The 17,088-nt window shown below is 46.7% G+C and overlaps 1 protein-coding gene across 1 annotated transcript in view; it reads left to right on the top strand.

Moving 5' to 3' along the window:
- The first annotated feature begins 2,360 nt into the window (after positions 1-2,360).
- Positions 2,361-17,088, top strand: part of LOC135900983 (monocarboxylate transporter 12-like) — a 69,174-nt gene continuing 54,446 nt past the window's right edge. Inside the window, exons 1-2 of the mRNA XM_065430609.1 lie at positions 2,361-2,726; positions 13,406-13,506. Of these exons, the coding sequence (XP_065286681.1) occupies positions 2,361-2,726; positions 13,406-13,506 (467 nt within the window). The remainder of the gene's footprint in view (positions 2,727-13,405; positions 13,507-17,088) is intronic.

Genomic DNA, 17,088 nt, shown 5'->3' with positions numbered 1-17,088 from the left:
AAATCTGCATGTAGGACACTTGCAATGCTCATGCTTTCCAGAGGAAAAAAAGCGTATCATGCCTACACATGAAGGTTGTTCGCGCGGTTTTCCCATCGGGGGTTACTGAGATAGTACAGAAACACTAAGAGTAATTTTTCAGCTGTTAGTTGGTTTGTAGAACGTGATACACAGAAAAAGCACTGAGGGCGGTATGGAAAGCTGGGCAAGTTACTGAAGTTGCAGAATGAGACTTGGCACAGAAAAACACAAGTCACAGACGAGGTGACAATGAGGAGGAACATCTATTTGTCAGCTTTCTCTACCGGGAAGAGGCAAGTGTAGCACAATCAAGGCGCAACGACGTCCGGAGCCTCATGGAGTACAGAAATGGACAGGGCTGTGTTCGTGTACATGCGCCTTCTGATGTCCTTGGGTCTGAGCGCTCACCTGTTGTCTTTGGGCACCCGGAACAACCTTGCAGGGCTTGTTTTTGAGGTATTTGTGCACCATTGCACGATGCACGAGCGGTACGAGTCGTGAAACGGGTGAAACATCGCGGAGCACAAGCACACAGCTACCGAGGAACACAGAACTGACGAAACTAGCCACGTCGGTCAACGCACAGCAGCGCACGCATCTCGATGACAGTAGATAACAAAAATAAAGCGTTACGTAGCAGACTAAGCAGCAGCCGGGCCGGCGGGGATGGCACGGCGGCGCGGCGCGTAGGCAGTCGAAGGTGAGGGAGTTGAGAGTGTATTATGAGAGAGGGCGTAGGGAGAGGAGTCGAGCGGGGGGAAGGGCTTGGCCACCTGGATCGGCGCGCGTGCGCGCGATGATCTACGAGGCCATGCAAGGGAAACGGATTTTTGCGTCGCCCATTACAGAGATGGCGCCAATTTCCTGTGCCACCAGAACCGAGGAGTGTCCCCCCCCTGCCAGTACATCTACCTTGCAAGCCGCAGGAGTGAGCGAGGACGGTCGTACGTGCGAAGCTCGCGTGCTGGGCGACCCGTCTGTTTTAGATATAGCCCATTTTATTAGGCTCCCGGCCTTCTCTATGCTTCTATTGCGTGTCGTCTGCATTTCGACTTGGCACCACTGCACTACTCGACTACGGAAAGGTGAGAAATTCTGTTTGACAGTGTGCGGCGCATTTTAATCACATTTACGCTTAGTTCGAGTGGCGCAGTTAGCGAAAAAGAGCACCACCGTCCTGGCGGGGCGCAGTTGAGTTAATGCCTCGACCTGGGAGATGTCTGCGACGCTTTCTATGAGCCCCAGCATTACTGTAACTTATTTCGGTAGTTTTTGGGCATGCTTGCCGCGCCCGGCTTATTGACGCCGTAAGCGAAAACCGGCTCGGCCGTGTGGCGCATTTGCGCGTGTGCATGCATGTACTACGTCGTAGCGCCTAACAGACAAGTTTTCGCACATTCTGTGGCCCCCAACATTATTGGAGCTAACGTCGTTATATTTGGGGTAGTTTAGAAGCACGATTGCCGCGCCCGGCTTATTGACGCAGTTAGCGAAAAGCAGCTCGGCTGTGTGCCGCACTTAGTTTCGCGTGTACTGAATCTTACTGGTAGAAGTTCGTGATGCATTCTTTGACCCAAAAAAGTATTGTAATTTATTTGGTAACATTTTGGGATATCTTTAGGCTTGCTTGCCGCGCCTGGTGCTGTGAGGCTCTTAGAAAAAAAGCAAGCCGGCCATAGTGAGTTAGTTTTGCGTGTACTGAATTTTAGTGCGAGAAGTTTGTGACGCATTTTATAGCCCTGCAACAACATATACCTTATTTCGGTACTCACGCTTCTCGTAAACGCGACGAGCGATTGCCGAGAGTGATAACATGGGAGGATTGCATGCGCCGGCAGGATGCGTAAAAGATAACACGGGGGAGCTCAAGAACTTGACATTTATGTATTCTGAGGGTCTGAAAACAGGCTTTGCACCCACGAGTCTGACTTGAGTGCGATTAGAAGGCATTCTGCGAGCGTGTAACAAGGTCTGGCTGAGCCTGTGTTGTAGCGACCTTTGTGTTCTTGGCGTACCATCGTGTCGACTGAGGCCAAGTTGTTTTGGAAACGCGCAGTTACCCGTGTATTTGTGCACTTAAAATGCAGGAAATATTGCCCGGGAAAGGAGGCGTGCTTGAAAATTGGATGTTCAGATTTTATGGCATTGTTTGGGAGGAGTCTTTGCTGCGAAATGTACGTAAAAGTGAATTAATCTCTAATGCCGCTCATTCACCACTTACGCACGTTTCGCCTCTAACGCAATACTCCTGTTAGGTCAATATACCGAAATGATACATGCTTGTAATTTACTTTCAGCTGATGGCATCGGGTGGGCTAGGCTGCAGCGGCACCGGCACCATGTTTAATCGCTGCTTGTTCTTCATGCAGTTCGGCTCCCTTGCTGTACCCCCGCTTTGCGGCGGCACATGGCTTGGAACTGCTTCGTCTGACTTGGCTCCCTTAGCGGTCGAGCACGTGGACGTCATCGAGTGCTTGCCCAGGAACTGCTCTATCGCTGCCATTTGCGATTACCTCGGCGTGTCCCACTTCAAGCTACAGCATGCCAGTCACCCTGAAGCCCTGTCCTTTGATCCGCCAATCATCGGCAACTCTCGGTCTTTGACGTCAGCAGCCGACGGTATGAAAGTCCAATGCGCGGATCGACTCTTCAGTGGGCTACGCTGCAGCGGCACCATGTTTAATCGCTCCTTGTTCTTCATGCAGGTATGTTACCATTCTGATGCCGAGTGTATCCGATATGATGATCGCTTTCTGCTGCTGCTCCCTTGCCCATAACGTCTTGTATCCTGCTGCTCGCATGCATTACATTGCGCAAGTTGTCTCCGCTTAAGCGGAGATGTGGAAATGAACCCTGGCCCGGGCCCTCGGTCTAAGTCTAGGCGTGGATCCGGTTCTGCTCTCGATGAGAATGACGATGCTCGCCCTTCCTTTGATAGCCATGACAAAAACGACCCTTCGGTATCCGAAATGTTATCTAAATTATTGGAGGGGCAGACTCAGTTGGCATGAGATGTTGCGGAAATTAAGTCATTTCAAGAGTCCGTTGCGCGTCGCTTTGATGGTTTAGTCACGTGTTCATGCACTAGAATCGACTCCTATGTCCAAAGACTCTTGTTTACTGCGTGATTTACGTGCTGAAATAAATGACTACTAAGGTAACGGACTTGGTCTTAAAAAAATGAGTCTCGAAAATCATTCTCGTAGAAACAATCTGATAATACACAGTATTTCTGAAGTAATAGATGAAAACGCTACCACCATGATGGCTGCAGTTTCATGTGTGTTCACTGAGCACCTGATGACTAGCTGCCCTCATATAAAGCACTGCCGCAGGCTTGGTAGAGCACGCACTGGTTACATTCGTCCAGTCATTTTTAAACTTTCTAACTTCAGCGAAAGAACCGAGGTTCTTAGTAACGTTTCAGAACTCAAGCGCTCAAATTTCGTCATTAAAGAAGACTTCTCTTCTAGGGTTCGGGTAATTCGGAAAAAAAATCTGGGATGCATAAGCCTCTTTTCGGGACAGCGGTTCTGTTGTGAAGTTGAGATACGAGCATGCTTTCATTAACAAGGTTCGTTATAACTGGGATGACAGTTCAAACTCATTAGTAATGGCACCCGCTCAACGTGTTTCTTCTGAGGCTGACCATTTGACTTCCGTTCCATCCACTTCCTGAATTCATCCTGGTTGTTTTGAGAACCTTGTTGTCTAGAATATAAACGCTCGTTGTATTGTTAAAAAATTTCCTGATTTATTGTCCCTTATATCTGTTCATTCCCCCCAAGTTATCGGCATCACAAATACTTGGCTGCACAATGGTATTTACGAATCTGAGTTCACTCCACCCGGTTTTGTTGCCGTGCGCTTAGACAGGGTTAGCGGTACCGGTGGTGGAGTGGCACTGCTTATCCGGTCGGATCTACGATTCTCAGTCTTGCCTTCGCCTCCAGAAACAGAATCCGTGTGGTGTAAAATTTACGTTCATAATCGGTGTATTGTGATTAGTGTTATATATCGTCCCCCCGGCTCTACTCTTGATGTTCTTCATCCTGTTTCAAATTTCATGAGCGAGATCAACATTGCTTCGTCGAGTTTTATCTGCATGGGTGAGTTCAACGCCCCTGGCATCCATTGGCCATCATTGTCTGCAGTCGGTCGCGACACAGCTGTTTGTAAAGAACTAATCAACATTTCCATGTATTTTGGTCTCACCCAGGTTGTTCCTAGTGCAACCAGATTAAATTCCGTCCTTGACTTATTTTTTAAAGCGCTAACCTAGCCGAACGTGACTTTTCTTGCGAGGTAATGATGGTATTTGAGACCATAAAGGCGTTTTAGTGTCACTCTCCTGTCCAATTTCTATATCCCCCTACACGTTTACTAGTTTCCCTGATTCCACTCGTGCGGACGACAACTCCATTACTGATGACTTATCTCATCATTTCGATACGTTTAGTGCACTTGCAGACAAACAGGACGTCAACTGCCTTGCTAATTACTCTGAGCGTCTTGTCAAATCATGTATCGAACGTTTTGTGCCCATTAAAACTAAGAAAGATTCTAACATTTCGTGGATGACTCGCGATATCTTGCATTTGTCCCGTCGCGTTCGAAGGTTAAGGCGTTCCAGAAGAGGCACTGATCCCATGGAATTGAATAGATTTCTTAAGGCAAAGAAAGAACTCAATCTTATGTTGCAAAATGCCGAGGATTTTTCTCGCGTTCGCCTGCACAATTTGTTAAGAACTAGCCCACGAAAATTTTGGTCTTCTATTGTACCTCGCGATGCTTCATCCACTTCATTCAGAATAGATAATGACGTCACCAACGACCCGGCGGTGATATCCGATGCATTCAACAAGTATTTCCAATCCGTGTTTGTTCCCGATAACAACTTTATCCCGACACTTACCAATATAGTTTCTTCTGAAGCAATCAGTGACGTTGAGATAAACTGCGAAGGCATCGTGAACCTTATAATAAACCTGGATGTTAAGAAATGCACCGGTCCGGACGGGATACACAACGCGTATCTTGTTCGTTATTCGTTGTGGTCATCAAAATATCTGTCATATTCAGAAAGTCCTTATCATCATCTACTGTACATTCTTCATTGAAGTTAGCCAAAGTGCTCCCTCTTAATAAATCTGGAGATAAGCAGTGTTTGTCGAACTACAGACCAATTTCACTGACGTCACAGTCATGCAAAATGTTGGAACACATCATTCATAAGCACATCACGGTCTTTCTGGAATCAAATAATTTACTGTCTAACATGCAACATGGTTTTAGGCGCGGTTTTAGCACGTTAACGCAGCTAGTTGAGTTCACGCATCTCATTTCATTTAACCTTGACGTAGGCAACCAGGTTGATGCCATTTTTATAGATTTCTCGAAGGCATTTGACGCCACTTTACATTCTAAACTTATTGCTAAACTTAATGCTGTACTGAATAATCCTCATTTGGTTAACTGGATTTTAAGCTTTCTTTCATTTCGCTCCCAGTTCGTCTCATACAGTTCGGCTGACTCCGCTACTGTTGATGTGACATCAGGTGTGCCCCAAGGCTCCATCCTTAGGCGGCTTCTTTTTGTTATTATACATAACGGATTCGCCACTTCACTACTCTTCTAACATCCGTCTCTATGCTGATGACTGCGTTCTATATGAAGTGAGTAAATCTTCTAATGATCATTATCGCATTCAAGAGTCGTTTTCTAGGTTTTGCGATTGCTGTAACACTTGGCAAATGAAGATTAATTTCAATAAAACCGTTCTGATGTCTTTCTGCAACAAATCTTCCCTCTCGCTTTTCAGTTACTCGTCCAATGGCCGTACAGCAGATAAGGTTTTTGAGTATAAGTATCTTGGTGTCATTTTTACGCATAACATGTCATGGTCTAAACACATTGACTACATATGCAGTAAAGCACTAAAAAAAATTAGGTTACTTGAGGCGAACGCTAACCCGATCTCCTAAAGACACAAAGTTACTAATGTATAAATCTCTGATCCGCCCTCTTATTGATTATGCATCTGTAGTTTGGAGCCCGCATAAGCAGTTAGAGGTTAATAAACTAGAGGCTATACAGAAAAAGGTGTGCGATTTATATGTCATCGTTACAATCGCGACTTTTCACCCTCTTCAACACTTTCTTCCTTGAACCTAAACACGGTCTCTTTTCGTCGCCGTGTCGAATCATTAACATTCTTGCATTGCATTGTCAATTCTTTATTTAGGCTCTCAAATGATAATTACATTACCTTCGCGCCGGGATCATCAACGAGAAGACATCATGAACTAAACTTAACACCCTACTACGCACGTACTAACATGTACAAATTCAGCTTTTTTCCCCGCTCAATCGAAGACTGGAATTTATTACCTGGGTCTATGCGCTCATGCTCATCCCAAATTTTTGCAAACACCATCCCAGATGCATAATCATGGGCATGGGCATAATCAGGCATGGGTACGCCTGGCAACATTTGTATAACTTCTTGTGTATTCTTTCATCAGTGCTCTTTTGTAAATGTGTTCACTTGTATTTTTGTGTATTTTCCTTTCATCTGTGCTCTTTAAAAGGGTTCACTTGTGTTTACCGCTGTATTCTCCAATGCGCTTTCTGTACATTTTCTTAAAGCACTCCTGCTCTAGCGCTAATTGCGCTGCAGTATGTATAAATAAATAAATAATACGACTGCTCATTACCTGGTGCCACAACTTTGGATGAATGCAGAAGCCCGGAACGAGCATTTATATAGAGCAAAATAAACATTTCATAATTTGAGAAGACGTCTTTCGTTTTCTTTATGAAATTGCACCTGACAGATTCAGCGCGCTCTAGTAAAGGTCAATCGCAATCATTTCTATTTAATAGTGAAACGATTCCACGCCTCACTAGATAATGTTCTAGCGTTAAACGTTGCCAGATTCATATTCCAATGGCGGCCTGTCCGCCATTGCGATTCTTGTGAACTTGCGATTCACTGATGATATTGCCTTGCTTAGTAACTCAGGGGACCAATTGCAATGCATGCTCACTGACCTTAAGAGGCAAAGCAGAAGAGTGGGTCTAAAAATTAATCTGCAGAAAACTAAAGTAATGTTTAACAGTCTCGGAAGAGAGCAGCAATTTACAATAGGCAGCGAGGCACTGGAAGCCGTAAGGTAATACATCTACTTAGGGCAGGTAGTGACGGCGGATCCGGATCATGAGACAGAAATAATCAGAAGAATAAGAATGGGCTGGGGTGCGTTTGGCAGGCATTCTCAGATCATGAACAGCAGGTTGCCATTATCCCTCAAGAGAAAAGTATATAATAGCTCTGTCTTACCAGTACTCACCTACGGGGCAGAAACCTGGAGGCTTACGAAACGGGTTCTGCTCAAATTGAGGACGACGCAACGAGCTATGGAAAGAAGGATAAGTGTAACGTTAAGGGATAAGAAAAGAGCAGATTGGGTGAGGGAGCAAATGCGGGTTAATGACATCTTAGTTGAAATCAAGAAAAAGAAATGGGCATGGGCAGGACATGTAATGAGGAGGGAAGATAACCGATGGTCATTAAGGGTTACGGAGTGGATCCCAAGGGCAGGGAAGCGTAGCAGGGGGCGGCAGAAAGTTAGGTGGGCGGATGAGATTAAGAAGTTTGTAGGGGCGGCATGGCCACAATTAGTACATGACCGGGGTTGTTGGAGAAGTATGGGAGAGGCCTTTGTCCTGCAGTGTGCGTAACCAGGCTGATGATGGTGATAATGGTACAAGCAAGGAGACACAATCTCTCCTATGCTACTTGTAGCGCTCCTAGTTAAAGGACACAGTAGACTTAAAGCATTGCTGTGGAACTGGCGTCCATCTCGCCTACCTCTATTTCTTTCTTCTCCCTTCTCTTCCTCTGTCCCTCCGGTTCCCGCGCTTCTTCATCTTCTATTCGAAGGCTCATACCGCTTCACTACTCACTGCATGCTTAGAGAGAGTATTGAAGCTATTACACTGGCTAGGGATAGGAGTGAAGATCTACGGGGAAACCTCAACAGCCCTCTGCTTGTCGATGACATTCTCGTCTTTGGCAATGCTCAGGACACATTGCGAAAATTTATTGAGGATCTTGACCGACAAAGTGTAAGAAGGTTGGAAATTATTATCCAGAAGACAAAGACAATGTTGAATAGCCTGTCAAGCGAACGGGAATTAATGATAGCCAGCCAGCCTGCAGAAGTTTTGTAAAAGTACGTTTATCTACGTCATTTACTTAGAAAGAATCCTGGTCGCGAGAAGGAAACTTACAGAAGACTGAAAATGAGCCGGCAGCGCTTACGGCCGGCATTACTATACGATGACCTGCAGGTCGGCGCTGTTCTCGAAAGGAAAAGGGTACAATATTTGTATTTTACCAGTACTAGCGTATGTGGCGGAATCTTGGTGGTTAAGAAGGAAGCTTGAGAACAAAATAAATGGAGTCGCGGGATCAAATCCAGGCCACGCCGGCCTCATTTTAATTGGGGCGAAATGCGAAGACACCCCTGTACTTGGGTTTAGGCGCACGTTAAAGCACCCCAGGTCCTCCAGATTTCCGGAGTCCCTAACTACGGCGTGCCTTTTAATCAGACTGTTATTTGGGCACCTCAATCGCCATAATTTAATAATTTTATTAGAACAAGTTAAGGACCGCGCAAACAAGCGATGAAACGAAAGATGTTACGACAGGTAGAGAGCGGTATGGATCAGTGAGCAAACGGGGGTAGCGGTAGTTGAGATTAGGGTGATAAAATTCGAGCTGGGCAGGTTACTCCATTCCCATGACAGATAATTGGTGGTCTAATAGAAATACAGAGTCGTTGCAAGCGGAAAGAAAGCGCTGCCGACGGCGGCAGAATATTAGGTGGGATGACGAAATCAGGAAATTTGCAGGCACAGCTTCGAACGAGCTACCCTAGGTAAGCGATACTTAGATATCGTTAGGAGAGGCCTTGGTCCCAAAGTGGACACAAAAATACGCTGATGACGTTTTACAGCATCAAAATGTCTTCCGTAATTCGAACACACTGTTGCTCTTGCGCCGCAGTTCATTTCGCAATGCGAGGTCGCGTTCGCATTTTTACACAACGGCGTATGCGGCGGCTGGGATACGAACACTCCCACCTTGTCCTCGCATTAAATGTGTACTGACGACGCCGAACGAAGTGCATGATATAGCAAGATCGACTGCTTTAACCTATCTCATCGAAAACCAGCTCGAATGTACAACCGTTATGTGCGTCGCGTACGGTGCTGCGCAGTATTCTGATATGCACTAGAACCTGCGTTCTTATGAAGCTGGCAAACTTATGGAAACGTTGATGCTGATTATCGTGGTGATGTTGACTAATTAGCTTTAACTTCTATGATGTGCCATTCGGGCTATGACAGTCACTGTAGTTACCGGCTCCAGGACTTGACGTCTCCAACCGATACAATTTATTACCGGGCTGCAAAATGTTACTGTTAGCGCCTATCTTCATTTAACCTCTGTGGGATTGAGGCCACCAGAACCAGCAAAATAAATTATTTCCTTGATGCGAGCATTCATCATTTTTTGTCAGCTGAGGAGTAAAGCCAAGAAAAAGCGATGAGCGCTGATAAAATGTCCAATTGAAACATACACGCGCGGAGTTTTACGTAGCGAAGTTTTCTGTTATAACATTGGGAATGTCAGTAGCAACGAATTCCTTTTAGATTTTACTTTCAGGGCTACTTTAATAGTTCTGCGGGCCCTCGACAGGGAACCTATGCAAAGGGAGCGTGCGTTTTGACGTGGTTGGCGCTCCACGAGATGGTCGAAAAGTATCTTCCGTAGTGTACCGATTGCTTGTAGGGAAATAATTGGAGCCTGTGCGTGGCGTATGAAGCGGACCTGCACGCGTGTGTAGTGGGATCACATACGATACCGATGAACGTACTGGTGTTGATGGCTTTGCTGTCGATGCCCTATGATCCCTAGTGCAAAAACCAGCGTCTCCCAGCGTCTTCCAGCGTGAAACCAGCGCGCTTTTTGGCGCTGGGTCGCACTGGGTACGCTGGCACTCGCTGGGACTCACTGGGACACCAGTGAGAACGCTGGATAAGAGCTGGGTTACACTGGAAGAGACGCTGGTTCCACTGCCATGACGCTGGGGCGCACTGGTTTGTGCTGTACACGCGCTGGTTCTCGCTGCAGTTCGCTGGTTCGCACTGGAAACTGCGCTGGTTGTGTTTGTGCCGCGCTGGTTCCATACGCATGGACGTGCGCTGCTGAATATTTAATACTTAATTCATACAATTTTATCGCTTGATACTAGTCTTTTGTCCTAAATAACGCTATATCTTGGGGTTATAAAACCCCATTTCGTGTCCCAGCTTTGAATAAAGGTGCGTGAGCTGCCCATGTTTATTCATGCGCACTTGAAACTGAAAATCACTTTCGCTTTTTTTATTTTCCCTTTGTACTTGGCGGATAGCTAAATTCTTGAACGAAACCACGTAAACGCAGAGGACGCCGCGTTTTTAAGTAGTTCGCACGTAACGTTTGACTGGGAATTGTCGCAGTGTTGTGGAGTGGACATGAAATGCAGAAGTCGTTCAGACGCGCGATGGACCCCGAGTTCGAAGCTTATCGCTGAATGATTTTATCGCACCGATAACAAAGCTGAAGTGATTCGTGCGCTTCCACTTTCCCTATGGGGAACCAGCGCTGGCCAGGAGGCGCTACGACATTTTTCATGCGTTACTAAAATATGCTGAAACCGTCCGATAGGGAGGCTACGAAGATGGCACGACATATTTAGCGATAAGAAACGTGCGCCTGTATGAGTGTTTGCCTAGCCCGATGCGGCCAGCCAAGTTCTGTCCATGGCCATGCGCGCTGCGTAGAGCGCATGCGCTGCTACGTCCTAGCACGTCGGTTCCCTGCCGTTTGAGGAGCCGTGAAAAGTGTGACTCAAGACAATCGGTGAATTTGCTGACACGAAATCACTGCGTGTGCTACTGGAAACTGTGTCTACCGCTCGCTAGGCTGTGTGTTACAGCGCTGCTGTCGGCACGCGAAGCTTCAGCGCTGGTTGCCCATTGTACTGAAAAAACGTTTGAGGCTAAAGTACGCACTTCTTAGCTTTCGCCAGCTACCCGCGCCGAGATCGGTCCCCACCGAAGCTTAGGCCTAGCGTATCAGCCGAGTCCGTCCTCACGCTATCGGCGCGTCTAGGCTCAGGTATCAAGAAATATAACAAGGATAAATCACTCTATATTTAAGCTTTCGCATCGGTGTTCTTAAATAAACAATTTTTTCATGTGTACACTGTCAGCACAAGAAGCGATGACCGCTGATGTGACGCGTCATAAACACAGGTATATGCGCTATCGCCGAAGGCTCCCAGCACTAGCCTGCGCTTCTCTGACGAAGATATATGACTAGACAGGCGTGTTGACTGAAAGGCATCACTGAACTAAGGAAACGTTGCACATCCTTTGCGTGAAGAACAAGAAACGGCCATCGAAATCGGCAGAAACAGCCCATACACCGTCCCGGGTCGGCGGTTCATTTAGGACTTTTTTCGAAGTTAAAATAGCGATCGCAAGTGAAAATCGATGTTCTGGCACTTCCAAGCATACTGCTGAATACGGACAGCAACCTTTTCTTTCTGGTACAGGCGTGAGTTTTAGTTGCTGGGCGATAGCGCATCAACCATGCCTGTACAAGACGTAGCGTTGCGAAACAAACTGCTTCTCGGCTTTGACATGGTAAATGACGCTCGTATTTCCGTCTGCTGGCGTGGCGTAGTGGTAAGGTGTCGGGCTTCGGATCTGTAGGTGGACGGTCGAATCCTGGTCGTAGCAGTTTTATTTTTGTGTTTTTTTATTGCACTAAAACGCTCCTTGTTGCTTTCTATATTCAAAAAAATATATACGGCGTCCAGGCATCGCATATTTAACGCGCTAGAGCTGTTTTTCGCGCGAGTAGCCAGTGCCTCCCAGCACGCTGCGCGATCCCAGCGCCCCAGCATCCAGCGCGCTGCACTGGGCCCATAATCAGGCGCACTGGGTCCCAGTGGCACTGGGTTTCGCAATAGGGATCTATTTATTGTGCAGCTTTGCTTTTTTCATTTTTAAATTATTATTGCAATAAATACACGAAATCGCTTCGTAATACAGTGGTGGTGGTGCTTATGTTCCTACAGTCTTGGTTATACTAGCGGATCTGCCAAGGAATTGCTCCACCTGAGCGTCCCTTTCGGCGCCAAGTATATCACCATGTGTCTTTCAGTCCCATCTTCCGCAGAAATGTGAGAACTATGAGTGACAGTCTCATCCTATTGACAACGGTGCGGTGAACAGGAGAGTGCGCTTCCTCTTGGGGGCGGTGTAGCAGACGCCCGGAAAGGAAGCCATCGAAAAGGGGTGTGCAGTGATTTGCCGTAAGCATATAACCTAGACTGCAGATACGTGATGTGCAATAATATCATCATTTCACCGCACTTCTTTCATTTCCTCTCATTGAATCCGGACTTTGTCTCTTCCTCACTCTCATACGATGCCGTAAGTTAAATGCGGCGCCACTTCGGTTGCACCCTCGCCGTAGTATAATAATCTTTTGGCTAAGGAACTGCGTACGAACGGCGCAGCTTGGTGAATTACGCCCTTGGTTTGCTTAGTATGCGCACGCTCAAGACTCATTTCAGCAGCGGCAAGCAGAATGCTGCTCTTGCTCCATCACCAAGCCGATTGAACGAGCCACTGACAGTGAGTAGAATTCGTTTCTTCGTTCGTGTCATAACACGTGGCACATTAAAAGTCATCAAAGGTGGCCTCATAGACGTTCATTAAAGAGCGGCGCATGCCCAGTGGACCGTACTCACTGATACAAGTTGGAGTGATCGGAATTCAATGAAGAAGTAATTACTGCCGCAGACGCAGTTGGCGTAATTGGTGTGAAAGTGGTTGACTGAAGAGCAGCAGATGTCCAGCGTCACGTAGCCAGTGACAGATGTAGGGGCGACAGCTGCCTTTGATCCCAGTTCCCACAGGCCAGCAGCCCCATGCGCTAATCATTTGACAATGGACTAACCAGTCACTCGAATTGGCGGAAAAATGGTTAAATTCATAGCCTAGTAGCCAGTGTGAAGTGCCTGAAGTATCATAAGAATATTACGCCCACTCAATATGGTGTAATTGAGGCGGCTTAGTATTTGGTACTATTGCACCGTTGTGATAATCTTGAGGCATATTTTGTTTCAAACTCTGCTAACTTATGCTAAAAACAATCGTTTCATCATGATCTTTTTATTTTTACGTGTTCACGTGGCAAAAGGTAACGGTGCAGATTGGATAAGTGTTTGATTCGCATATATTTTTATATTCGCAGAGTACACAAGCACGAGATATAAAACGAGGACTGCCGTCGTACAGAATGGAAGAAAGAAACGCAGGACACCCAAATTCAACAGAAATTTTCAGCATTTGCAAGTAAGAATTCTGCATGGCACCCGCCGTGGTGGCTTATCGACTATGCTGTTGAGCTGCTATCAATGAAGGCACGGTATCAAAGCCCGGCTAAGGCGACCGCGTTTCGATGGGGACAAAATGTAAAAATGCCCGTGTTCCGGGAATTGGGTACAGCTTAAATACCCCAGGTGGTTAAAAATAATTCCGAGTCCCCCACTACGGTGGGTCTCATAATCAGTTCGTTGTTCTCGCACGTAAAATCCAATTATTTACTTCAGTTGAAATAAATTTTGTAGTCTAGAATAATTTCTGGAAGACTGTCTCGTTACAATATTTTACAGGAGGCCCTTTTAAAAATCGTGTTTAATGTTTCGCCGCGTGAGAAAAAAAACCTAAAATCGAAGCAGATGACCCATTTTAACCTGTTGGGGGATCAGATTTTCGAAAAACGTTGCTACAAGATAAAAAAAAATTACCCACGATTACGTTACTTCCTAATACGAAATTTGAGCGCAGCAAATAAGCTGTTTCACCTTTTCGATAGATTGAGGCAAAGAAATCGAGCAACACATGTATGCGCTATCACAGAATTTTTTTTTTATTTTTCACACGTATTCCTTTAACAAAGACTCCACTAACAGTTCTTGACAGTCATGAAGGAAGCTTTGTGGTCGGAGAAATAGACTGATATATGTTCGACTTGGTACACCAATGCTTGATTCTCAAAGACGAGATCTATACAAGTGCCTCGCGAGGTTGTCACAGCCGTGGGACGCGTTACGAGCTAGAGGAACGGGATGTTCTCCCGCATAAGTGTTAGGAAATTGCTGTTTGTCTTTATGTCAACATTAAAGTCCCCCACTACTAACATCGGTGTGGATCGATGGACGGTTAATGCGAGTTGCAGGAAGTGCACGACGTCTTTCGTGAGTGCGGTAGCGGACTCACGAAAGCGGTATCAGTCGGTCGCTGCTAGCGCTGGGGGGATGAAAGGGGGGCGGAGCTGGTTACGAGGCCGACGACAACGCCGACGACGACGTGAAACCCAGGAACGGACGCGAAAGAGCCATTTGTGTAGCCAGCCCTCCTCCACAGTCTCTCCTCCTCCCTTCCATCATCCTCCCTCGCCCGTAGAGCCGACAGCGCGCATGCGCGGCGGCGGAGCAGATTCGTCGGCGAGCTGGTTACGAGGCCGACGACAACGCCGACGACGACGCGAAACCCAGGAACGGACGCCAAAGAGCTGCGCTCTAAAAAGCATAGGTTTGCAGCCAGAGGAATGACCTGGGTTTATTGGCGCATGTTTCAAGATCGACTGTTTCCTGTGGAACGAATAACGGAGCTGGGAGAGAGACAGTAGGCACAGAACATCCGCTAGCCTCTGAAGAAATATATCGCCTTCCTAACGGCTCTGTAACAACTGTGGTAACTGTGGAAAGAGGTGAAAACAAAAGGAACAATCGGGAATTAAAAAAAAAGGTGAATGGAACACGCGCTCGGAGAAATTCGCAAGGCGAGTATATATTTTTTAAGTATGTGTCTGTTAAGTGTCAGGTGTTGATAAAGTGCTGGTCGCTAAAAGGGAGACATCACAGAAATCGTCTGGTGCTTGATTGTGCGGTGTTTATTTTTTGTCTTGCTTTTCTTCCCTAGTCTTTCCATACACGTTTAGATTTCAAGTGCAACAATATGTATAGATTTATAACAAGAAAGTGATTTGCTGTCAAGTGATTGCTAGATGCTAAGATCACAGCTGGCAGCAAACCGCAAATGCATACAACGCGCTTTTCCTGAGGCCGTGGGTTTGTTGTGCGCGAAAGTGAAAATATAAAATTGTGTTGCAGAAGTATTCGCGCATCGACTACTTCTTGTATTTCATGCGGTTTTTGCGCAGGGAACAGGTGTATCCGTGTGTATCGGCTGAACAGCACCATTGCCCGAGTCCAGCCGTGCGCAGGCCTTTACAGAGGCCCGTGAGCCTTAGTAAACAATGCGATGAGTGAAGGCAGCAAAAGGAGGCTTGAGGACGGCGACGCATGGAAAAGACAACGCAGCCAATTCCGCCGTTAATGGGTTGTTGAAGGCCGGGCAGCAGGAGGGGTAGGCCGCGTCGGTGCGTGGGCAAGAAATAGGGGGCTATGACTGAAATTTTGTCAATGAGGGTGGCATTCGTGTAGACATCGTGGGGATGGGGACGAGCGTCGCTCTTGTTGGCTTCATGCCACGGTGCTTAAGACAACTATCTCTCTGCGGGTTCGATATTCACGTTGTTAGCAAATTGGTGAAATTTCTCCAGCCAGGGGACAGTGCCACGGAGCAGGGACAGAGAACAGCAGCACTGATGGGACTGGCGGATGAAGCATCGAGAGGATGGAGCGAAGGATTATCGAGGCTCTTAATTGGAACTGATATGAATGCTTGGCAGCCTTGGCTATTGCCTCGATCGGATTCACGCCTAATCATTTCGGCAAAGTGGTGCAAGGTTGTAAGACGCCGCAGGCCGGTGACAACCTTCATCTAACGTAACTGTCCCATGCGTGAATCGCGTCCGCGTTACGCCTGACTAAAGCCTCGCCTCTTGCGTGCACGCCGCAATGTCCTCTTCCTCCCTAAGCGGAGACATCAGGCACCGATGTTCTACTCGTTGAACGTAGACAACGAGATAATGGCTTGACTCGGAGAATACCTCGCACGAAAACATCGCGGGCGCGCAACTACGTGGGAAGAGCGCACGAAGCAGCTAGCAGAGTATACTGACTCTGTGGCTGCGAGACGGCCGGTACCAACTCGCTGTACAAGGGAACGGTATACAAGCAAAAAAAGAAGACGACGTGGCCGTTCGTTCTCTAAAGTATAAACTCTACGCCTTTTTCGGCGTGTGGTAATGGCGGCGTTCTTCTTTCTTTTAACTTTCGGTATGAAAAATATGAAGTATGGAAAATACTGCAAGATATCTATAGTGGCTCCACAGCCACCATAGTCCTCCACAAAGAAAGCCACAAAATCCCAATAAAGGAAGGCGTCAGACAGGGAGATACGATCTCTCCAATGCTATTCACAGCATGTTTACAGGAGGTATTCAGAGACCTGGACTGTGAAGAAATGGTGATAAGAGTTAATAGAGAATGCCTTTGTAAATTGCGATTTGCTGACGAGATTGCCTTGTTTAGTAACTCAGAGCACCAATTGCAATGCATGCTCACTGACCTGGAGAGGCAAAGCACAAGGATGGGTCTAAAAATTAATCTGCAGAAAACAAAAGTAATGTTTAACATTCTCGGAAGAGAACAGCAGTTTACGATAGGTAGCGAGGCACTGGAAGTGGTAAGGGAATACATCTACTTAGGGCAGGTACTGACTACGGATCCGGATCATGAGACTGAAATAACCAGAAGACTAAGAATGGGCTGGGGTGCGTTTGGCAGGTATTCTCAAATCATGAACAGCAGATTGCCACTATCCTTCAAAAGGAAAGTGCATAACAGTTGTGTGTTACCAGTAGTCACATATGGGGCAGAAACCTGGAGGCTTACGAAAAGGGTTCTGCTGAAATTGAGGACGACGCAACGAGCTATGGAAAGAAGAATGATGGGTGTAACGTTA

This window comes from Dermacentor albipictus, chromosome 2 (assembly GCF_038994185.2).
Source record: "Dermacentor albipictus isolate Rhodes 1998 colony chromosome 2, USDA_Dalb.pri_finalv2, whole genome shotgun sequence".
Lineage (NCBI taxonomy): Eukaryota > Metazoa > Arthropoda > Arachnida > Ixodida > Ixodidae > Dermacentor > Dermacentor albipictus.
This window is presented reverse-complemented; position numbering and strand designations above follow the sequence as displayed.